The sequence below is a fragment of the Anopheles coluzzii genome, chromosome 3 (genome assembly GCF_943734685.1).
Source record: "Anopheles coluzzii chromosome 3, AcolN3, whole genome shotgun sequence".
Lineage (NCBI taxonomy): Eukaryota > Metazoa > Arthropoda > Insecta > Diptera > Culicidae > Anopheles > Anopheles coluzzii.
Window position 1 is genome coordinate 41,105,458 of NC_064671.1, and position 24,266 is coordinate 41,129,723.

The 24,266-nt window shown below is 42.4% G+C and overlaps 1 protein-coding gene across 17 annotated transcripts in view; it reads left to right on the top strand.

Moving 5' to 3' along the window:
* LOC120959188 (neural-cadherin) overlaps positions 1 to 23,640 on the top strand; it is a 258,035-nt gene extending 234,395 nt beyond the window's left edge. For 12 of the 17 annotated variants that reach the window (XM_049609863.1, XM_049609862.1, XM_049609873.1 and 9 more), the window contains exons 20-23: positions 6,344 to 6,585; positions 11,174 to 11,383; positions 11,466 to 11,636; positions 13,896 to 23,640. In XM_049609863.1, coding sequence (XP_049465820.1) covers positions 6,344 to 6,585; positions 11,174 to 11,383; positions 11,466 to 11,636; positions 13,896 to 14,011 — 739 coding nt within the window. In that variant the 3' untranslated portion in view covers positions 14,012 to 23,640. Of the gene's footprint in view, positions 1 to 6,343; positions 6,586 to 7,515; positions 7,755 to 11,173; positions 11,384 to 11,465; positions 11,637 to 13,895 lie in introns of all 17 variants that reach the window. The other 5 variants (XM_049609875.1, XM_049609874.1, XM_049609871.1 and 2 more) reach the window with 2 other exon arrangements.
* The last annotated feature ends 626 nt before the right edge of the window (positions 23,641 to 24,266 follow it).

Consider the following 24,266-nt stretch of genomic DNA (forward strand, 5'->3'; position numbering starts at 1 on the left):
CGAACCGTACACACTGCTGCTGCTGCTGTCAGCTCGTGAATAGCGCATGCAGCATGCTCGTAATGATGGTGCGTTCGATGATGACACGCGGACGTGTGCAGTAACACATCTTGTCACAGCAACAAAGAGGAAAGGCGCGAGTGAGAAAGAGAGTGAGCAAAAATCCCCCATCCACCACGGGGGGAAGTAAGCCTGTAATTGCAGGCAGAAACTTTACTGCCTTGTCGACCCAACAACATGGTAATCACGGCCGTGTATAGCACCACCATTCCGCCTTTCCGTCTCCTCATTCCGTGCACTTACACAGCTTCCGTACAGCAAAGTTTGGTAGAAGGGCGGGACAGTAACAGTAAGAGCACCAAAAGGTACAACAACAAAAAACCCAATCAGTTTCGGTGAAAAAAGGCATCCATCCCTCGATGGATGTTTACGACTCCCGGCCGGCAGTCGATCCTCTCATAAACAGAGTGCGCCGCTTCGCACACATGCGAGTTTTGCGTTTTTTTTTTCGCTGATATTGCATGTTGTCAAATCGAGGCTCTCCGGCATCGGTTTAAAATGATGAGCGGAAGGGGACCCACTACCAACTGCCTTCATCAATTCGCCCAACACACGGTGATGGATAGGAGAGAAGTGGGACGAGCAGTTGGCAAACTGCAGCAGACAGAGGGAATGCATCTACCACCATCCGCCGCGCTTGTTGAGTCAGGCGAGTGATATTAGATTTTCTTTTTCTGCAGCGTCCCTTATGCAGCTTGATAGGGGGTGGAGGGGTGAGTTTCACCATTGAAGCCAAAAAATTTAATTTGTTTGTAGGAAAATTCGTTTCGATATGCGTTTTTTTATAGTGAGTTATATTTTTGGATTTCTCACACACACGCCTTACTCAACGTGGAGCTTCCGATGGTCGAGACTGGTGAGCCATATTTAGCATATTGCATTTCATCGGTATTGAACCTAGTCAGCACAGAGGTATTGGCATGTAGATTTCATTCGTAGAATTGTTCCCCATGCCAGTACCATGTCAGTGTAATATTTACCCTTCAACTTGGGACTTGGAATGGATGTTCATATTGAAAAGTGAATCCCACCTCTCTAATTGCGAAATTCATCACTAAAGCGGGAAACAACTGTGGCAGTGAAGGGATGTAGGGAGTTCTACGGACGGTGGAAAAAAGGATATTAGCCAAAATATGGTGCTTGTAACGCAACACACCCTCTAGCGGAGGGATTTTACAGCACCAAAAAAAAGGATCCTGTGTAGTAACATGTTAAAAAAGCGTATCCCAATCCTTTGTTAGGGTTACTTACAAGAGAAACCCAACATAAAAAAATGGCTTTAAAAAAAGGTTAAGGTAAAAATGTCCACCGGAAAGCGGCATGTTATGGACGGGCGAAATAAAATCAACTCGTGTACTAAAAACTGAACGGCGCTAATCCAAGAACTGAGCAACGTTTCGGGTAGCAAGCCCCAGTTTGGGGTGGGACATAAAAAAAAGAAGGCAGAACGGTCTTGTAATCCGTTCGCAATGATCCTACTACCCACACAATAGCGCGCGTGCTACACCAAACGTCGCTGGGCTCTTACCGGGCAAAGTTTTGACGAAATCGAGGACGGAATACTAATTGGAATGGTTGGTTGGAGCAGCCATATCGACAGAACAACGATTTTATACACACACGCACACACACACACACACACACTACACTGGTTGGCAAATTGTATTACTTTGGAGATGACCATTTTCTGTTTGTTTCACCAAACCCAACCCAAACCCAACCGTAAACCGACACCGGAGCGTGCACCAAACAAACAACACACACACACACACACGCACGGAACATTTTTAGTACATAATTTATTCTTCCTTCCGTTTGCTCGGGGCGAGGTTTTGGCATCGTTCCCGTAAGCTTGAGAACCGTCAGCGATCAGCACAGGAAACGGCCTGTTGACCTATTGCTTCTTTCGGTACGTAGAATTCTTGCCTCCATGTCCGATGGCGTCGAGTTCTAGTATCAACTAGGGTGGGGGGGTGGAAGGGCACCATTCCTAGCACGTCGACTAGCTATTGTCGATATCTTCCGCCGGGAGGCTCGAGATTTACGCTGAAACCTGGCGATGTTCTCCAAGGACGCCAATGGGAAATGTCATCCGACTTTAGGTCATTTCCGTTTCCGTGTACTCCGGGGTAGATCTGTTAAATTCAGGGGAAATACGCCCGCCTCCACCGGCGTCGGAAATGAACGATGGTAGTAGCAATTCATTGCCCCGTGTCCGGAGATTTGTAACTTTAAGCTTTCTCCGCTTCACTTTTAACAAGCAGCTGTGGCTCCTTTGCAACTGATTGGGTTTTCCATGGCATAGGGTTTTCCTCTACCGGTACCGATGTAGAGCGGTCGCTTTGCCGTGTGCTAAATCTATTATTTAGGCGTGTATTACAAAAGGCTTTCGACGTTGCATCCACCCCGTTGGTGTGCTGCTTTGGGTAAAAGGTGGCAGCGGTTTGCTTGAGTCCCAGATTGCTCCGAGTCCGCAACGACCGGAAGCGTTTGGACGGTTGTCGCCATTTCTCGAATCAATTCCAAACCACCACCAACCGACCCCTTGGCTGCGCAACCCGATCCGTGCCCGAGTGAATTTGATTGAGTTGGCAAGTTATTTGCTTTCGTCTGTTTTGTCGGTGCGAATTGCGCTTTGCGATAGATTAAAACGATGACGGGAGCTCTGGTTATGTGTATGTGTGTGTGTGTGTGTTTGTGCGCCGTGAGAAGGCGTCTCGCTGTGAGTTGAATTGTAAAGTAGGATTTGAAGAAAGGCTCAAGTTTCTTGAGGTGCTGGCGGAACAATAATATGGAGCGAGCGTACAAAATCACAGATTGGATGCCTGCCGCCGGCCTCGGCGGAACAGTGGTAGTGTGTCCAACTGGTGCGGTGCGGTAAGGGGAGAGAAATTGCTTGCCAAACGCTTCACAAAAGAAGTCTCTATATTTGTCCAGAATCGAGCAGCGAGACGTTTTGGCGTTGTTTGAGAACTGCTTCATCGCAACCGGTTAATGCCCGTAAGCGGATTTGGTCATTTCTTTCTGCGCGTTTTGTGTCCGGCTTGCACACGATACGCGATAAGAGTGAGGAATGGTTTGGAGAGAACGGGATATCTTCTGTTAGGTAATTGATTAAAATGACTAGAAACGTAGTACCCACGCGAGATAGGGCGTCCGGCACAGTAGCTTTGGCTGATACTCACAAAAAAAGGACAAAAGCATTTATACCCTACCTTACCGTTTTGTAGTGTATCGTATTTCATCGGAATTGTGATACTAGCATGATTAATTTATGACATGAATAATAACGAACTGCATGCGCCAACGCGTGTGAGTGTGTGCGTGTGTGCACGCGGTGGCATCAAATTGGAGTCGATGTAAAGCCATTCCACGCTGTGAAGAGATGCTGCATTTAAATAATTATTCTGCCTCAGTGCATCCACTCGCACCGCGTGGGCATAAATTAGCCCTTGCACTGAGACACACACACACGCTGGCAATATAACGGCAATATCTCGATTCTGCACCGGACGGACGGATGAATGCATTTCATTCGCAATCCATCAAACAAGCTGGTGCATCACTCTTTGTGTGTGCGTGTGTGTGCAATGGCGCTGGGAGCCTGGCGCTGGTGTGCCTCGGCGAATGCGCAAGCGACCGGCGGATGCGTTCCCTCCCCGAGAACAATGTGGTTGAATTTTATTTTACATTTAATTTAAGCTTCCCCAGGCCAATACTACCACCGACCAGATTCGAACAATCTAAAAGTACTAGCCGCACTCCGCTGTAAAGTTACAGGTTCACTATTCCTTCGCCATGTGGTTTGATTTATTCACAAACTCACAAACATTTTACAAAATTTCCAAATATGCACGCCTGAACGAGGGCCTTCGTCCAACGGTGGGAGCCGTACAACTACTTTTGGCCGATGCGATAGTTCGGTTTTGTATTTTTGGCAGCGTGCTTGCAGCGTCCATTCCCCTGTAACGCTGTAAGCAATGGTCTTACATTACGCTACGATTGTGCAGAATGCTTTGCGTGGTTAAGCTGTGCAATGGTACCGGTACCGCATCGCACACGAGAGCTTTTAATATTGCGTGTGTAATCAATTTGTGCCATTCATGGAATGATTTGCCTAGTAAAATCGTTCGCCCTGGTTGTGCCATTCTTGGAAGATGCATATTTCAAATAATTATTTGGAAATAGCTCGACTTTGATGCTCGCAAACGTTTGATCAGAGTGCGCTTAAAAGTGTAATTGTTTATCTCTGCGTTAGTGCTATACAATGTTTGCATTTCAAAACAATATGTATGATGATACTAAAGATTTAATTTCAATTTTAAATAATCCTTGAAGCTTAAGCACTTTAACACTGTTTCAATAGTGCTTCAAGGTCCTCGATCGATGAGTGTTTTCGTAGCTTTTATTCGTAGCTCTTTTATGGGACTCGTCTTCGTCATTTGTGACTCTGTTTAGGACATTTAGTCAAAAATCGTCGCAGTAGAATAACAATGATCAAATCCTTTTTCCACGGGTCCATCTCTTGTTCGTTTGCAATAGGACTAGACTTTTTTTCGGAGAATCGTAAATCATCTAATGCCTAAGATTATTAATTGGCGCTACCTCGCATTCCATAGAAAATTGATAATTTTTATCCACCATTTTTCTAAAATTGCTTAATATCAATACATTGACCGCTGACCTGACGTCACAGTTTTTCGAGTGAGCAGGTAGCGCTTGGCAAGAGAGCGACGAGAGCGACCATTTTTCGTGTGACTGTTATCACTCTTTTGTTTATAGGAGCGTAATAGGGACGATGCCATAGTATAGTCATCAACTCGTACGAGTTATTAAAACGCCCGACATGAGTTCAAGCCTCATGTGGACCGTACCCCGTAGCAAGCACTTGACTATCCGGTTGTGTGGTTCTAAATACAATTCTCCAAAGCTGTATAGACCGGTGTAGGTCGTTACGGCACAAAGCATAATATTAGGAGAGTTTTATATTAGTATTAGTTATGGACAGTATTTTAAATGAATGTCAATTATTCTCCACTGCATGGCAATTGAAACATTCGTTACCTGTAAATTCAACCATCGTTGATGAAAAATCGCTCCATTCGTAAAAGCTTTGCTACGCATTTAGACGCTTTGCCTAATGGATAAGGCAACGGTAATGGTCGACAATCTCCGAACGAATGCTTGTTTGTATGGTTGTGCTTCGTAAAGTAGATTTTTCTGTTGCTTTCAATACTTTTCTGTGTATGCCACGTATGATTTAACTTTTTGTCGTATCCGTAGTTGTATTTAGTTTTTATCATCACCAATCATCACTATTCGCCATATCACACGCTCCAGCCCTATTTTCATAATTACACGCATCACCTTTCATCAAAATCGTGCCATTAGCTGGCACGATTACATCACCATTAGTATCATTACAGCAGCAAACAACATCTTCTACACATGTACCGCCCGATGTTGCGTCCCTTTATCAGATACACAGGGATTATTTACCATTTCGGGGACGAATGGAGGCGCCTGGTGGTTTTTGTTTTGCCTCCCTTTTTGTGGAAGGCTTAATATTGTGCGGCTGCTGCTGTTGCTGCTGCTGCTACTGCTAACACCTACGGCACAATTTTACATCAAAAACACACCAGCACGATCGCAATTACACACAGCCAACCTATACACTCACATGGCTGCATGAATTTAGGGAATATTTCAAAGAACGGTCCGCTTGTTCAGTTTCAACTTGATCATCTATATTTTATATATTTGAACCCCAACCAAACCATTCCCCAATTCCGTGTGTTTTTTTTTTCGTCTCATCAATGCATGACCATGCATCATCATGATACAATGCTTGCGGCGCACGGTAGAACGATCTCACCCATTTTTATTAGCATATGCCCCACCGATTAGGGCCAAACTGATGGAAAGGTGAAATAAAACTTCACAATCACCACGCATTTCTTCGCGGAGGGTTATGTTCGAACCGCTCGTTATATCGCCAGCACGGGCTAATCCCCTTGTTGACCGGAAATTGTGCAAACGACCGACCGGTCTATAACGCGAAAGTAAATGAACCGTTCCCACAAATCAATCATACGCAACCAATCAATCAGCCAATCAATCGATCCATCCACGTTACCCCACAGCAGCTTCCTACAGTGGATGGAATCTAGCACGTTTTCCCTCTATCTTTCTCTCCCTCTCTCTCTCTCTCTTTCTCTCTTTGTCAAATATAAAACACTACTACTACTGCTTCGACAACAACAAAACAACCATAAATTCACAGATGCGGCGAGGGGCGCGTCATGTCGCCGGACGGTAAGGGTTGCATGGATCGGAACGAGTGTCTCGATCTGCCGTGCCTGAACGGGGGCATCTGCGTGAATCAGGAGCCCCGGTTGCGCTACCGGTGCGACTGTCCGGACGGATTCTGGGGCGAAAACTGTGAGCTCATCCAGGAGGGCCAAACGCTCAAGCTGAGCATGGGCGCACTGGCCGCCATTCTTGTCTGTCTGCTAATCATATTGAGTGAGCATTTGACCTGTTTTTGATAAATATCCACGTTTTGCTGCGGCAATAGTTTCGTCTCGTTTTAATTTTTTTTTTTTTTTGTATTTTTGCTGTCCGTTAATAAATGTGTAGTTTGATTTTTGTAAGCTTTTCGACCACGGTCTCTTGTTACTGTAGTACTGTATTTAAATGTGCATGCTTTTGTTAGTACATTGCTCAAGCTTTTAGTAATACTCATAGCTCCATCTCTCTCTCTCTCCTCATCCTCATCCCATCCCTTTCCATTATCCTTCCTAGTTCTTCTTATGCTTTCGTCCTTTTAAACGATCTTTTTTCGTCTGAAAACTCCGCCAAAAGATGGCGTGAGTGTTAACATAGTGCGTAGCTCAACCCTCCACCCCTAGTAAATAGATAGTTTCGTGTCCCCCGTCATTCTCTCTCTCTCTCTCGTGCGTATTATGTCCGATCTGATGGTAATGCTAATAACAAAATGGTCACCAAAATGTGGTAAGTAACCTTTCCCCGATGTGCCGTGCTAATGTTGTTTTGTTTCGTTTCTTTCATCTTTTCATTTCATTCTATGTATGTTCCATACCACACACACACACGTTCCTCTCGATGTTCATGTTTATGGCACTTTGGCTTTTAAATTATGTACCCACAAACACACACACTCGGATTCTCGTACGGATGTCGTAAATTGAACACACACACCATTTCTTCGCTCGTTCCGTCGGATGATTTTCTCCATTTGCGTGCCATTTGAACGTGTCGCGTGTCACGTGATCTCGAAATCTCGAACCATTCAAACAAACTGGAACAATGTAATACACATCCACACATGCATAAACATACACAACACACGTCCTGTATCCTTTTGAAAACAAACACAAAAACAAAACAAAACAAAAAAACTACACATCCCGTGTTTGCGTGTCGCGAGCGCAGATGTCCTGCCGGCTATAAACCGTCCGGGATGCGATGCGTGAACGCGAACGAGTGCCTGTGGCATCCGTGCCAGAATGGGGGCCGCTGCCGGGATCACCATCCGCCGAAGGCGTATGAGTGTATCTGTCCGCTCGGATTTTCCGGTGCACACTGCGAGCTCGAGCTGCTCGCGTCCGGCATCCTGACGCCTTCCCGGGACTTCATCATTGCGCTCGTCATCTGCGTCAGTACGCTCATACGTAAGTAGCCATTTCCGTTATCCGGGTGCCGTGGATCGGAAGTTCATTGCTGACACACATACAATACACACTAACACAAACGAAGTAATTTTACTAACACTTACACACACACTAACCTACCTGCTAATACGTTTAATTAACACTGTTCGAGTCTAATACGATGCGTGAAATGGTTTTGAATGGAATTGTTGAAGTGCGTTTAAACAATATTTTGCTTGGGTTTTGTTTTTATTTTCAATCATGTTCGTATGCTTTCATTATAAAATGGCAATTCAAGCTGCAAGAAAACTATCTAAAACCTAGATCATTTAAACAGAGGGTTCTGTGCGATGCTTCATTGTATAAGTTTTTTTTCAATATTTCGTTACACCATATCCTTTTTTCTCTAACTGAGCCTCTCTCAAAGGCTAACTCTTAGTAATTCCAATACTAGCTCTATAATAATTTTAGAAATTTTTAAACACTCTACCCTAAAACTACTACGAGCACTAAAATAATGACCTTAATCAATTTGCCATGATATTTGTGTGGCATTATTTTGTGATTTTATGGTAAAATAGTTAGTAACATTGTTTACTAATAGCAAAACATTGTCAAATTTTGAATGTATTTCCCTATGTTCAAAACATAGAATTTCATTTCTAAATCATCTAGGCTTTTGTAAAAAATCAGATCAAAAACCAACAAATATATGTTTTTATATTGAAACTCCGTTTTCTCACACGTTTATCTACTGATACATGTCAAAATTTCTCAAAAACTTGAGCTTTTTGATGCAATAACTTTTACTTTTGCTGAAAAAATACAGTTTCTGTGAAATGCTCGTACAAATCCATCATAAATCATTGCATACGATTTGGTGTAACACATTTCCATGTAACACACTGCACACACTGCAGTGCAATTCCATGCTTAAACCGATTCCGCACACTCGAAATGAAGCAAATATCCAAATAACCAATCCATGGCAATCTAGATCGAAATGGCAATCAAATTCCATTCAATTTCGCCCAACTTTGTCGTACAACAAAAGGATTGAGTAGGCGGGAAAGGGAGAGAGAGAGAGAATGAGGTGTTAGAAATCTCTTTTCAAAATTCGTGCCAATTGTTGTGACAATATCGCGCATTCAATTTGAAACAAAAATATCATCCATTTGGAAATATCGGTATATCTTGTTGAAAAAAAAAACGACGGCGAACACTCTCTCACTGGGAATGGCAAAGTTGAAAGAGCTTTCAGCGAAAGCTTTCAATTTCACAGTTTTGCTTTCTTTTCTATCTTTTCGCCCGGTTGTTGTACCCCTACAATCGGAGCGGGGGATCAACAATAGATTTTTTGCATGTGTGTGCGTGTGCTAAGGGAGAGTTTTAAATATACCATGGATGGGGTGGTGTTGTACCTTCACGACTGTATGCCCACGCATTCCCCCCCCCCCCCCCCACACACGCACACACACACGCGGAAACACGTCAACGGCACATTCCAATGCGGCTGCCATGTGGCACGTGGGTAGAACCGTTCTAAAACCTCCCCTGTGAGCGCACATTTGGCGGCAGTTTTTTTAAACATTTTGTCAATTGAAAGTGAACTTAAAAACAAACAACAAAAAAGACCCTAAATCCCACTCGCGAATGGATTTCCCACGCCCCATTTTTGGTTGACTCTTTTCTTCACTACACACACACACACACTCGAAAGGAGCACTTTTTACCTTACTTTGTTATCATCATAAGCTTTATGTGTGACAGCTTAGTCTGGCGTCCGCCCGGGGCCCGCCCTTCGCTGCTGTACGCTTGGCGTTCGCGTTACAGGACTTTTCAATCTATCACCACCCGGGTATTGCCATTTTCACCACGCGTTTTACGTTCGTTTGTTCACACTCGTTTCGTCCGCTTGTTGTACACTCCCCTTTGGCGCGCCATCACCACAGTACACCACTGGCAAAAAGGAGGGAGTACAGTGGAGTACATGGGGTTTGTATAATGCACACTCTCACTGTACACCGTAATGCTCGTCGTCTAACTCTTACTAAAAACCCTTACTAGCTGCTACCACTACTTTAAACTACACTTTTTGCGTCTAGCGCACCATTTTCTACGACAATAGTTTAGCAATTGTGTGTGTGTATTCTTTTTTTAAATGTGTTTTTCTTTACTCTCTATATACGTACGTCAATTACTTACACTCTCAGACACTCACTACTCGCACAAGGGGCTTTTGTGGATTCTATCAAACAGTGAAGTCGCTTCATACCGTACCCGCTTTAAAAGCTTTCCCACCATCGTGTAAGCGGGGATGCGTAATGCGTTTCGAGGCGACGATTGCACAAGCGTTTTTCTTTTGCGATAAATCCACATCGGCCGCGTGTAAAGATGAGAGTGTTTGTCTGACCTGTCCTGTTCCATCTGTCTGCGTGCATGTGCCATTACCAACGAGAAGTGACAGAACGACAGAACCTTGGGAAAAGGAACATCTTTTTTCCTTTTCCCAGGCGAGTGCTTTCGTTCTTAAACTCCTCACAATGTGGCGCACACACACGCACACATACACTGGCTAGCTAAAACGTGACCATGATTCTCTATGGCTCAGTGTGTATGCGTGTGTGTCTGCTCGGTGTGTTCCTAGTATGCTGTGCAGTTCCGGATTCTGATTCAATATTCCTTTTCACCACGATCTCGCGGTCACTCGGCAGCATGAAACGTGTGCCTGGGGGTCAAATTCCAAGCCATGTTAACAGAAGGAAGAAGCAGCACAAAATCACTTCAACCAAACCACCACTGCGAGGGTGGTGGGTGATGGTCATAAAAATCCAAGATGCAATGGTCATTTCGGTCCATTTAGCACATGTTCTAGAGCTGGAGGTTGTGCTACTATCTTTGGTTCGATTTTTTTTTGTTTCTTCTATTCTTTACCGTCCACTCTTTCACACAATCCGTGACCCCTTTTTGGAGTGAAACAAAAACTAGGATTATGCAAGCTGGCAGACCAACCACCACACAAAAGAAGGAGGAGGAGTGTGTGAGAACCGCCAAAACACACCCATGTGACAAGCGATGGTGAAGTGAGTGCAATAAGAAACCCCTTCTAACTGACCGCCACTACAATGGTGAAGGGTGAATTCGAATCGAACGGAAATGAGCCTGGACCTTGGACCTTTTCGCTGGTCGGTTCTGGGCGAGCAGGACTTTGCCCAACCAGCATAGCGCCGTACATGCGGGAACACACCGAGCGCACACATTAGCTAGAGAAAATAGAGAAAAGCACGGACAGAGGCTAGCTGACTGGCAGGCTGTGTCTTTCTCCATTTTTAATGCACCGAAATTGAAACCTCTACTAAACTCCGTGTACCCTTCGTGCGCGTCCGGTTGCCTTTCGCCCGGGGTCTTTTTTTCTTCTTCCTCCCCTCCCATCTGAGCAGTACTGGTGCTGGTGTTTGTGGTGTACAACCGAAGGCGAGAGTCGCACATCAAATATCCGGGCCCGGATGATGACGTCCGGGAGAACATCATCAACTACGACGATGAAGGGGGCGGCGAGGACGATATGACCGCGTACGACATTACGCCGCTGCAGATCCCGATCGGACCGATGCCGGAGCTGACGCAATGCAAGATGCCACCGCTGATGTGTAAGTGTGCGAGCGTACGAGGCTGGTCTTATCGGACGAACATGTTTTAATCCGTTCGTTTGTCTCTTTTTCTTCATTACAGATCCGGTCATGACGATGGGACCGGGACACGAGCCCAACGTGGGCATGTTCATCGAGGAGCACAAGAAGCGGGCCGACAGTGACCCGAATGCGCCACCGTTCGACGATTTGCGCAACTACGCGTACGAAGGAGGCGGCAGCACGGCCGGTTCGCTCAGTTCGCTACAGTCAGGTTAGTATCGACTTTACACTTACCAACACCTTTTTTCATTGGTTTTAGTTCGTCTCCCCTTGATGGCTTGAATAAATAACAATTTTTAAAAATCAATTACGCCCATGCTCTATTATGGCGATAAAAAGCAAGCAAACAAAGCGGGGGCAAACGTTTTTGTTTCGCTAAAAGCGCGTCTCGTTGCACGTTGTACCTAGAATTTATGATTGCACATTAGCATCAATTAAGCTGCACAAATAAACTGTTTCAATATTGTGCGCGCGCCCCATTTGCCGCTCCGAGTGGGTAAATTATGCTAAAGCCCGGTCCCCATCTCGGAGGATTCGCATGAAATCGGTGGTTCATGATTCATGATCTCACCTTTATCTACGTTTCGCACGTTCATATCACACGGTGAAAAATGTGTGCACAAGCACACGTGCGCGCGACACGCTTTTATCACGATTTTACTGATCCATCAAATAAACAAAGCTACCGGCCAAAAGTCGACTATCATAAATAGTGGCATTTTTTTCTTCTTTTGTCTTGCCTCCACTGAACAAAAAACGGTAGAAACCAAAAACGAAATTGAAGTCAAGGGAGGAGGGTGGACGAGCCTTTAATTTGCTGTAGGCGAAACGGGCACCATCGGCGCCAAAAGCCACATTATCGTCAATAATGTTTTCCCAAAAGCCTACCGGGGTACATATTAACATACCGGTTTGGATGACAATATTGAATTATCAATATGAATTCCCAGTGTTTACCTACCACCCGTTTCGTCCATCATCCACCCCTTTTGCTATGTTCACGAGCGTGCGTGCTTCCGCTGGTGCAAAGGGAGGATGCAATTAAAAATTAAGCATATCTGTTGTGGCACGCATTTTTTTTTTTTTGGTACGTGAAGAAATTAATTTTTAAACATCTGCTCTATGTTTTCTTTTATTTATGAATTTATGAATTTTATTTGATTTTGATTCGAGTATAAAAAATTTAAGAATATATGTCCCAAATTTTGATTTTTGAAATAAATCAATCTATTCTTTGGATTTTGGTATTGGCATACACTTCTTGCTAGTGTTATATTACCTTTAAGTCTTCAAATATGTCCCAATGAAACTAACATTAGACTTTCTGTCCATCAATCAACGTGTCAGATCATAATTTTCATTATTTTTCTGACTTGGCGCAACCACCTTAATTGGCCAGGTCTAAGACCTGCAAATAAGCCACTTATGAGCTTCTGTGCTATCTGTGTAACATATTGATGGACATCTATACCAGGATATCTTGTTCTCTGTATAGGAGGAATCCCGGAACATACGATCCCATTGCGGGAATATTTGTTAGGTGTTATGACTTTATGAACGTACCACAAGACAGACTGAACTATCATTTGACAAGCAATCTATTTATATCGAATATTTGTATTGACTGTGCCCAAATATGCCAAAAGCTCAAACTCCATCATGTTTTAAGCTTGTCAAATTGTCTTTAAGCTGGTCACTGTGTCAGCTCAGTGTTGTAGAAACTAAAATGAACAACTAACGATAATACAGGGCTTTTCAGTAGTTTTCATAATTTTGGGACACTTTTATGCCTCTTTCTTATGTGAAAATGAACATGTTGAGTTGTGAATTGGACTGTATATAACCCTTTTTGAAAATCCACATTGGGAATTCTTATTAGATTTCAATTAGATAGGGTATTGAATTGTTGAGAAAAATATCACACACAACATGTTTGAACCTAGCTGAATAGATTCAACAGAATGCAATGCAACAGAACCTCAAATTGAATACCCAAATCTAGTAGAAGAAAATATTCTTGACCTTTAATCTTCTTTAAATTTGTTCGCAACATTAGCAAATGGAGTTGATTGCGCAAAATGAGACACGATAATACACCAATTGTCCTACGCATTTTTCAATACGGCTCTCTATATTCAGTGACGTATTTACTGCGGCTTTCATCAGCATTCCCCTTCCTCCTTGGCCCTCAGTGGGTTGTTGTAGCAGCGAAAGCAAAAGCTAGATTTAAATCACCGGTGACACTGGCGATGATACGCTATCGCTATCAGCATCATCCAGCGTGCTCCAACGCTGCTGCTGTGCCATTTTCAGGGTCAAACAGGGCCAACTGCTTTTGCGTCTTTTTCCCAGAATAACAACCGCCCAATAGAAGCGTGCATAAGCTGCTTATGCGTAATACATATTTCAATTTCGTTTCTGTTTTCTCTTCCACCCCTCCCACATTTCTTCCCTAACGCCACGAAACCAGGCACGGATGACGAGGTGCAGGAGTTCGACTACTTGGACGCCTGGGGCCCCCGGTTCGACAAGCTGGCCAACATGTACGGCGATCATCATCCGACCGAGCTTGATGATTTAAATTAAATCCTAGCTCGCTCGATCGATAGCACCACCAACACCACCATGGCGTATGGCTCTCCCTTCGCTCGCGCCGGTCGGTTTTGGGAAGCAACAAAAAAGAAGTACGAGCCCAGAAGGACGAAGCAAGAAGGAAACCAAAGGCAAACTGGAGAAAAAAACCGATGCACACAGCACAAGCAAGAGCTGAATGAAGGGAAAGATAAGCGAAAAGCGACGACAGGAAAACCGAATCACAGGTTCGAAGATAAGACACAACAACAACGCCGCGCAACAGGCTGGCATGTTGACCGAAATGCAGATTCAGTCCGTCAGTCCCCAACATCTTTTCCAAGGCACAAAGCAAGATAAACATTGGGACAGAGTTAAAGAAACCCCAAACAGACGACTGAAAGGAATCAGCCCCTCGGAGATTCGTTGCCAACAAGCAACCGACTTGGTGGTGCACGGAGTTGTGCGTTTTTAGTATAATTTACTTATAAAAACAACCCCATTGCGAAGTAGTCGGCGGGTCAGAAGACAGCGCAGTCACACAGTCCTCAGTCATTCAGTCATCATCACCAGCTCATCTTCGTCGTCAACAACAGCAGCTCCCCATACAAAAAAAAAACATACACACACACCGTTTTCATTTTCCAAACGTCCAGTTCATCTTGCGCAGGAAGGGAAGAAAACCGTAGAACTGCCATTATACTACCCAGCTCGGATACCCGTCGGATAGTGTAGCCGGACCGGGGTTGGGAACTTAATTTTCTAAGTCACTCAAACACACACACAGAAGCCACAAAACAATCGGTTTGGCCTAAGCGGAGACGACTACTACTGGAGCAGCAGCAGCGGGACGGGACAGTGCGAGGTGAGTGGGCTGTATGGTTAGCAGAGCCGGGCGAACCGCGGGTCATATACAGGTTTTACAGTAACTATATGAAGTGCTTTGGAAACAAATCGAGCGGAGAGTTATCAAGTTCCATTTTCGGTTCTTTTTGTTCTGACCCATGCCGCAAGAGAAGAGAAAAAGACAACTACAATCTCTAATCTCGATGAGGAGTAACCGTTTGTGTGTTTTTTAAACCCCATTTGTTTCTTTCTCGATTGATACCGACACAGGCTTGGTAGGGTTTTAATTGTTCCGAATGAAAACGAGTGGAAAAAGGTTTCCTGTCATGGTGGCATAGATGCCGGCTTTCCTTGGAAAAAGAAAGAAATGCAAGGATAGCAAAATAGCGACTGAGATGGGTGAATGTTTAACACAGTATATAAGAGAGAGAGCGAGAGAGAGAGAGAGAGAGAGAGAGAGAGAGAGAGAGAGAGAGAGAGAGAAAATGCGAAACAGTAATAATAATGGAGTATTAAAGAAGCAAGCATAAGAGACAGAGAAAGGAAAAGCATACTTTAAACCAAAGTTTAATTATAATCATTGTTGAGATTACGGTTAAGGTTACGGTTAAGCGCGCACGTCTGTGCGTTTTGAAGGTTTGCAGGCTTCCTCCCCATCGGTGGGAAGAGAAGTGTGTTTGTGTGTGCGTGTGTTTAATACTGTTCAGGGAAATCGCCATAGCAAGCGAGACGTGTCGATTGACGTTCAGGGACGATTGGAAAAAAGCGGCAGCGAAAAGCCCAGTGAGAGCGAAATGATCCGTGGGGAGAGTTGGGAAAACTTGGGAAGCAAAAATGGTATGAATTATCGCTAAAGAAGATCAACGAAAAGATGAAAAAAGCATAACATGGCCCCCCCAGAAAGGCCGATACACCATTTCGACAGAGTGGCCAAATTTCGACTCAAGAAATGATAGGGGAGGATGCGTGTTAGGGCACCCACACCCTCCGCAAGCGAAGTGAACACTTCCAAACGAGCGAGCGAGCAAGTTTCTTCACATTTTCTTGTCATTTTCCCTCTTTTGTGGGGGTCTCTGTTGTCGCCCACAATTTTTGAACAAAACGGCCATGAAAATGATGATGATGATGGTGGTACAGTAATAGCTCCGGTCCTTCGGGTTCCGTTCGGGCGTTTGGTGATGGTTTTGTGATGGTGGCAGACAATATTTCTTTCCACCCGCCACGCAGCAGCGTGTGTCGCCCCAACAGACGAATGAGAAAGTGCTGAAGCGTGAAAAATTGAAATGATCACACCCTCTGGGGGGGAGGGCTCTCCCCAACTTCACTTTCTTCAGTGAGAATTGGGAACCTACGATCTGCGGATGTATCAACAAAAGCGCTGACATTCCTCGCACGCTGGACGATGTAAAACTTGGATTGGATTGGAGAGACGTGGAGGGATTTTTGTTTTTTTTTTTGTAAGATTGTTCACTGTATTTGTGACTCAAGCCATATCGGACAAATTGTTGAACTTGCTGGGCACCCTCCCAGTCTCGCCTATCACCAAGGGGACAATGTTTTGGAAGGCAAACTTCCAGCGCGCACCGTACCGTGGAGCAATATTATCATCCCCACGTAAATGACTTTCTTGTCCGTGTGGCGCACCAGTTCGCCTTTTTCTTCTAAAAGCTTACATGCAGAAGAATAGATTTGCACCTCATTTCTAACATCACGTTTCACCCGGCGAGCCGGCGAGAGTGCAATGAAAGCTATGACAGATTTGTGAGAAATTGAAGAATTTGGAAAGGAAAGTATTCAATTTTTCCCCGTAGTGGAATCTCGACTGCCAAAACCGGCAGTGTTCCTTTCGTATTACGGAAATGTGGATTGTGTGGCTACACCCACACGCCATTGAACGATGGTTTGTTCCTTCCTCCCCTCACCAAGGCAAGCCGGATCGGTTTCAACGAGAGACAAACTAAGATACAATTTAATTTTCGTTTCTTCCATACTCTCGTATTGAGTTGTCAGTTACGGTCAACTGTTACGAGTGAGTGTGTGTTTATTGGTGCCACATTATTTGTGTTGTTTTGTGGTTTTGTTATTCGCATTGTTCGCAACCGCCTATTCGCTTTCTTTAAGGAGAATGACTGACTTTCGTGTCTATTACGTTGCCTTGTATGTTGTACCTCTCTACGTAGCGTTTACCTTATCTTCTCTTTATCAGCAATAGACTGTTTTTTTCTTATTGAACTTGTTTTTTTTTACAAAATATACAATATTAATACATACAAATACAACCACATACACACATACAGCAGCAGGGACAGAGTATCAGGGGAGGGCAAGATAAAGGGCAGGAAAACTCGCCCGAAAAGTACACTTTAAACATAATTTTTACTCTTTGTACATAAACATACAGGCAATAAAGGGGGTCGTGCGGTACGGTAGAAATGATTTTTACAAACGCCATTACAATACTTTTACACATCTATTACATTACCCATACGGAGTGACTAATATAATAGACGAACTCGACTCGAACTCGAATGGTGTACTACATTAAATACATCGGCAACTAAATATTAAACTTTTAGTACGTTAACTTTACGTTAAGCGCTGGAAAACACACGTGCTGGTTTTTTTTTTTTACGTGAATGTCCAAAAATACGCCTCCAAACTGCTGTATCGAGCGAATAACAGCATTACAGCCACTAATTGCATTACACGATCCGCTCTCACTCCGCGGCAGAGCTAAAAAAGCGACCTTCCGAAAACGAACGCCGTCGCTTTTTATGTTTTTGATTGAAAAATCAATACCACCACAAACACGAGATTTTTGAAGGTTGTTTGGTGTTTTCTTTAACGGCCGTTTGTGGCATCACTCAAATGTATTTGGCATTTTTTTATTATTATTGAAAACGAGTAAACTCGTGTTCGATTCACCGGAAGAGTGACCTCTTGGAGTGTGTGTTTTTAGCTCGTCTCTTTCGAATGTTTACTTTCACGCTTAAGCGGTTCCGGGAACGAGCGTGGACTGCTAGTCTACTCTATCTATTTTCCACTAAACGGGACAGCAAACATATGCGACCAGCTTTGACTGCGAACGAGCATCGATGTGGTCATACAAGCACACACATACGGCCATTGAGTTTTGTTTTTTTGTTTTTGCTCTTATTGTGCTGTCAATTTCTATTTCAAACCACAATAAAAAAACGTTCCTACTACTTGTTGTGGTCCGATGGGGGAAGCATGGAACGGATGACCGCGCCGGAACCAGGAACATTCGATCCACACACACACACACTTCCTCTGCCTCCTGCGCTGTTGTGTGTTGGGTGGTTCCTTCCTTCGCTCTTTCGCGAACTCACATCGACTTGTGCAAAACCCAGCACTCACCCAGTCAGTCAGAAAAAAAGCTTCATCAAAACGAACGCGCGGAAGAAAGGGAACCAAACGCCCCGGAGCGGAGTTGTAAAGTTTCCCACTTTTTGTTGTACAGTACACACAGTTGATGGTGTGTGCGTGTGTGTGTGTTTTGGTTTTAGTTTTTAGTTTGTTTTCCTTTTTTTAAAATAAGATAAACAACAACAACAACAGCAACAGTAGCTAATAAGGCGAGAACCCGGCTAAGTAGAGTGAAGAAGTGGGAAAGTTTTGTAAAGAGTTTTGTTTTGTTTTGCGCTTGTTTTTGTTTTCCATTTTTATGTGTTGTTTTCACAATCTTTGTATTGTTGTTTTTTTTTTTGCTACAAACAATACAAAGACACACAACTATGCACCCATACACACAACGAAACCTAGGGGAGGCAAATGTACGAGGAACCATGTGTTAGAATGATTGTTTTTATAAAACATTGAAATAGGAGCGCAAGAACGGGCTGGCGGGAACATTTGGCTCGAGCTGACCTCCATTATTTGTGGGACATTATTTGTGCGATCTCCTCAATAGGTTCTGTGTGTTGATTGAGGTTTGAGCGTTTGCTCTTCATGAAATGAAAGATTTCGGTGTGGACTATTTTTTTGTCGCTCTGAATGCCTCTGAATGATAGTGAAGCTGGCCATGCCAGTACAGCTTGGAAACGTACACGATTTTAATAGAATATCACACTCAAAACATGCAAACATCAACCTTTTTAGACGTAAGGAGCCGTTTGTAGTGTGGCCAGTATGGTGTGTGCGGCAGTGTATTAGTACATCTCACCATTCCCCCGTCGGTCTTGAATGTTTTGAGAAAGCTCTTTAGCGTAAGTAAATCAAATATACAACAAACACACATACACACACACACACACACCTAAAAGATGATGATGAGGCCGTTGCATCGATTGTAACGTTGCACCGAAATTGTAGTGTTGCAGCTTTCCCATCGCTAACATTCTACATTCCGACGTAAACTCATACACATCGTCATAAGCGCAAACGAGCAGCACCTAACTCTACTAGTGGTGTAGGTTGCTGTATTTTACAGTGCTACAAATGCAAATGACTTTGTAAAGTCTTTTTCTATTAAAAAAAAATGCAGGAAAATCCCACTCATTAGGAACACGGGAACATTGGCAGAGAGTAGCGACAAGGAGCTAAACTCACTCTCACCTATACTACGAGTATTCAAAACATTAACACACAAACCCGTATTATAAACACTGCTCTAGTTTTTTTTAAGTGACGGATCGTAAAAAAGCATATGTGTGCGGGCGTGCAAAACCGTAACATAACTATGTCATAAGTAACAATTTATTTAACGAATAAGATAATGTATTAACTTGTAACAGGTAAAAAAGGGGGGAAGAACAAAAACGAGCGCAAAACGAAACAAAACTGATATTTTACACACAAACACACAGACACATAAACACGTATCCAAAGACTGTATAAAAAAAAACGTATTAGTTAAGTAAGTAATTATTTTAAGTTTCGTTTTACCACTGCTCGTGCTGCTCCGTTGTTGAGTAAGGAATTATTTAATAGGATTTTAATTTAACGATAATTTAGCGACCCGTCAAGTTTCCAATAGGAAAAAAAGGAAACTGGTTTTTAATAAGATATTCATAGTGGTGTACAGTGCGGTGTATAAAAACGCACGCGAAGAGAAAAGATCAACCTTTTCTTCTTTAAATTGCCATATTTTTATTTTTGCTCCTGCTTTCAACAAGTGAGTTGTTTTTTTTTTTTTTGTTGTAAAATCGATTAGTTTGGCATTTATATTCACAGAAAGTGTGTTACCCTTTTCGAGCAGCCTGAAAAAGGGAGAAAAAATAGGGAACCGTCTCTGCTGGGGAGTAGTATCAAGTGGGGTCAACGCAGTAAAGCGGTCAGTGAACAGTCTGGGCGTTTAATTATGCGACAAGTAATGGAATGAAAGTTTAAGCAAACTTTCCATAATGGCGATAATAGCTGTATTATGTTGATTCTCGGGGAAGATTGTCCCAGATTGTCCGTTTCGCTATGAATGTGCAATGCATTCGATTCCCAACGCTTTTGTATATTCCCTCGACACTCTCTCTCCTAGCACTTCGGAATGTTTTTTTTTTTGTGTATTTTTCAAAACCCTCCTTTAAAGCATTAACCAACCTCTCCACGCTCACACACATACACAAGGCGGTAGAATTAATTTTAAATTAAACGTAACTGTATGATACTGTCTTGCGCTTTAGGTGGTGGCGCCAGCTAAGGGGAGAAACGCTCAAACCGAACATTGAAGAAACGAACTTCAATGCGTTGGCGAGTGTGTGGGATTTTGTTCTTTTTTTGTGTGGAGAGAATTTTTAAACCAATGCAAGTAACAACAAAAAAGTATTCATTAAAAACACACACACACACACATATTAAACACATCGGGTAGGATATTTAGTAGAAAAAGCAAACACGAACAAAAAAAGGGAAATTCATTGCGGGAAGAACATCCCTCTCCTTTCCATCACACCGAGCAGCAAAACACTAGACTAAATCGGCATACTCATTAGCTAAATCGAACCGCGGAGACATAATTAGCAAAATTCGTAGTATTTGCAAAACGGAAGGCAAACAAACTCAACAACAAACTCCGATTAAAAGACACGAACCCTAATCACCCTTTCGATTACAATTTCTTCATTTAGTTATGTGTGCGTGTGTGTGTTGTACCTTTAATACCATCGCGACATATAACCATTTGCACATTCCTTTTCTTCTTCCCACATGGGCTGGGATGCAGAGTTTTGTGTTTACTCTATTGTTCACTAAACTACGGCACGAAATAACACATAACATAATGAAAAAAAAACGAAAAACATATGCTCAGCCATTTCATATGGTAGTAATTTATACACAACACACACACATACGCGATGATGTAAATTAAAAATAAAATTATTAAACTGAGAGAATGGGTTGGTCGAGGAAAGAAGGTAACAAACACTTAAACAACATGACTGTACTTTGGGTGGAAAAAGTGAACAAGAAAATGAAAGCAGAAAACGAAACAGACACAGCAAAACGCACATGAAAAAAAGATAACAAAGCAAACGTTTCTGTATCCTAAAACAAAAATGATAAACACTAAGAAGAAAACCATGTTAGATTTATAGAGTAACGAAAAACTACACACACACACACCTTCATAGAAATAAAAAAAAGAACAACCCCAAAACAACAGAAAGAGACTAAAAGCGAGCCGAATGAAGATATCCTAAGCACAATACAAAAAAAAAACACAATAGGTTTGGGGAGAACGCAGTAAGAGTCAACTCCTGTCAGACAAACAATTCCCATCCTTTCTTCATAATAACACTCACTCACACTCACCCACATACACATACTCCTTTTTGCGAGATCGTTAGTTAATTGAGTGAAAAACGATATATACACTATTATATATATAAATATTAGTGACTTTTTAAAAGAAGAAAGAAGGAAAAAAACAATACATGAAGAAGAAACCCGCAAAACGAAAATAGACTAAAAACTACACTGAATAGAGAATAGAGACAGCGAGATAGCTACAGAGGGGTAAAACACATACACACACACAAACTAAACAAGTCACGTTTATAGTAAATGAAACGCGCGAAAACGAAGAAAAAGCACCCAAGGCAAGGAGAGGGAGAACCGCGGGCAGCTAAGTACTTAGGTGCATTGCAACTGTGTATGTTGAAAAGGCGCCACAGTTGGACGAAGTTTTCCTCTTGTTTTTTGTACTTGTTTATCCACTGGAAGAGGAAGTACATTGAAGAGTTCATCAGGCGACTCTCCACTAAACCCCTTCCGCATCAGAAAGTGAAGTGAAAAGAAAACATTTAAAACAATAAAAACAAAGGCTATCATACACTGAACAGAAAGAAAAAAGTTCGAGAACGGAAATGAAACAGAACGAACGAAGATGAAGAGAAATTAACAACAACAAAAAATACTGTAAACATGGCGAACGAAAGTGGTGTGGTGTTCGTTCCTTTGGAAAAAGGACTCCAACTTCTAGCCAAGTGCTAAACGTGGAGGAGGAGAAGCAACGCAGCAACGGAGCAGTAAATATTATTAATATAGCGATACCAAAAGTCCTAGTTGTAAATATAGTGAAATGATATTAACAAAAAAAAAACAATGAAAACAAACAAAAACTACTCACAGCTCCTACTACAGCCACGCTCCTGCTCATGGGCTCAAGTCATCGAGGCCATGTGGCGAACGTATGCCGTCTTGGGGGCGAATGTGGTGAATGTGAAACATTATTTTTTCCCATTGCAAGTAATATCTTCAACACATACCACGAACGGGAAAACTCCAGCAAACACACAACCACTTACAGACACACATACATACACTAAATATAAACATCATTCCCGGAATTACAAAAAAATACTCACAGTTGTTCGACGGACAGTTCGAGGACAACATGAATCAATCCTCCCGTTCGAAATTCTCGTGCGCGAGAAGAAATCCGTTAAATTTGCCGATATTTATATATGGAAACACTCCTCCCCATTATCAGCGTGAAATAGAAAAGTCTTTCCTTGGGTAACATTTTTGTAAAAGGATGAACCAGAACGTATTAAGTCCAGTTTCTATCGATCCTCATCAAATACATCATCCCTCTTTCTCTCCATCTCTCTCCTTTGCTCGTTCGTACATCTGCGCGACCAGTTTGAGAGTGGAAAGTAGGGAAGAACAATATTCTAACCATACGTAGCGAGAAGATGCGAGAGATGTAAACAACTCAAAACGAACACTAGAACACCGAAAAAAGCAGCGTAAAATAGATAAGTGTAACAGAAGTACTATTAAAAGGAAGTGAAACAACATCTTAATGTTTAACATCCAAACACACACACACGAACATGATCATCATCACTAACATCAACCAAATCAATGACCGTGTTATCGCATTTTGTGAAAATATTACACACCTGCACGGGGAACCGAAACTAAACTACTGTCTCGAAATAGAGAGAAGAAGAGAGACTTTACAGAAATGAAATTAATGGTTGGACGCATCAAATAAAGTGCGAAAAGTGCATTGAAGTAACAACATGAAAGAAAGGAAGGAAAAAATAGAAGAAAAAACACTCACAAAAAACAAAACCATAATACATTCACAGACACTGAAACACAAAAACACGTAAGTGAAAAGTAAAATCGAAATCGTTCAATTATGGAAAAAAAATTATACAAGAAAACATGGAAAGACAAACACACGAACAGAACAGGAAGGGATTAAAAGAGAGAAGAGAAAGGAAATGGTAGCGAGAGGCAGAGAAAAAAAAACATAGTGGAGTAAGAAAAACTAAGCAAAAAAACTGAAATAAATTGCTACAATGGGAAAGTAACTGTCATAAACTGGAAAATTAAGCGTTTATTAGCTTAAGTGCCATTCGAATCCGAAATCTTAACAAGGAAAGGTAAGTTCGTCGTGAAATCATAGCGCAGTTTTTGAAATGTGGTAAGTTTTTTTGTTCTTTTATTATGCTACTATCGTTTACTGTTCATTCTAAATTATATGCAATACTTCAGATGTTTTGTGAGGCTTTTGTTTTGTACATTTTTGTTATTGTTTAATTGTTCTATTTATTTACTGAATCCATGCATTTTTTATTGATTTACAGGGTCTTTCAAGGGTTTTGGTTGTTTCCTATATTTTTTTGGTGTGTTCTCACGGTTTTTTAGATTTTCCCAGAATGTGTTAGCTCAATTGTATGGATGTTCAATGGGACGATACCAATTAATTTTGCTAAAAAACCCAAAATTTACGGGAAACGATGAATAAATCGTGAGACAAGCCTAAACATTAACGGGAACCAACCAATTAATCGTGGGAAATCCTGTAACAGTCTTAAGGAGCTTATAAATGTTACGTTCACATGTCTTTTAGATATTTTGCTTATTTTATAAAATACAGTCTTTCGTCGCGTTACGCGAATAATGCGCGTTCCGGAGACATTTGCGTAACTCGATATTTTGGGCAAATCTAGCA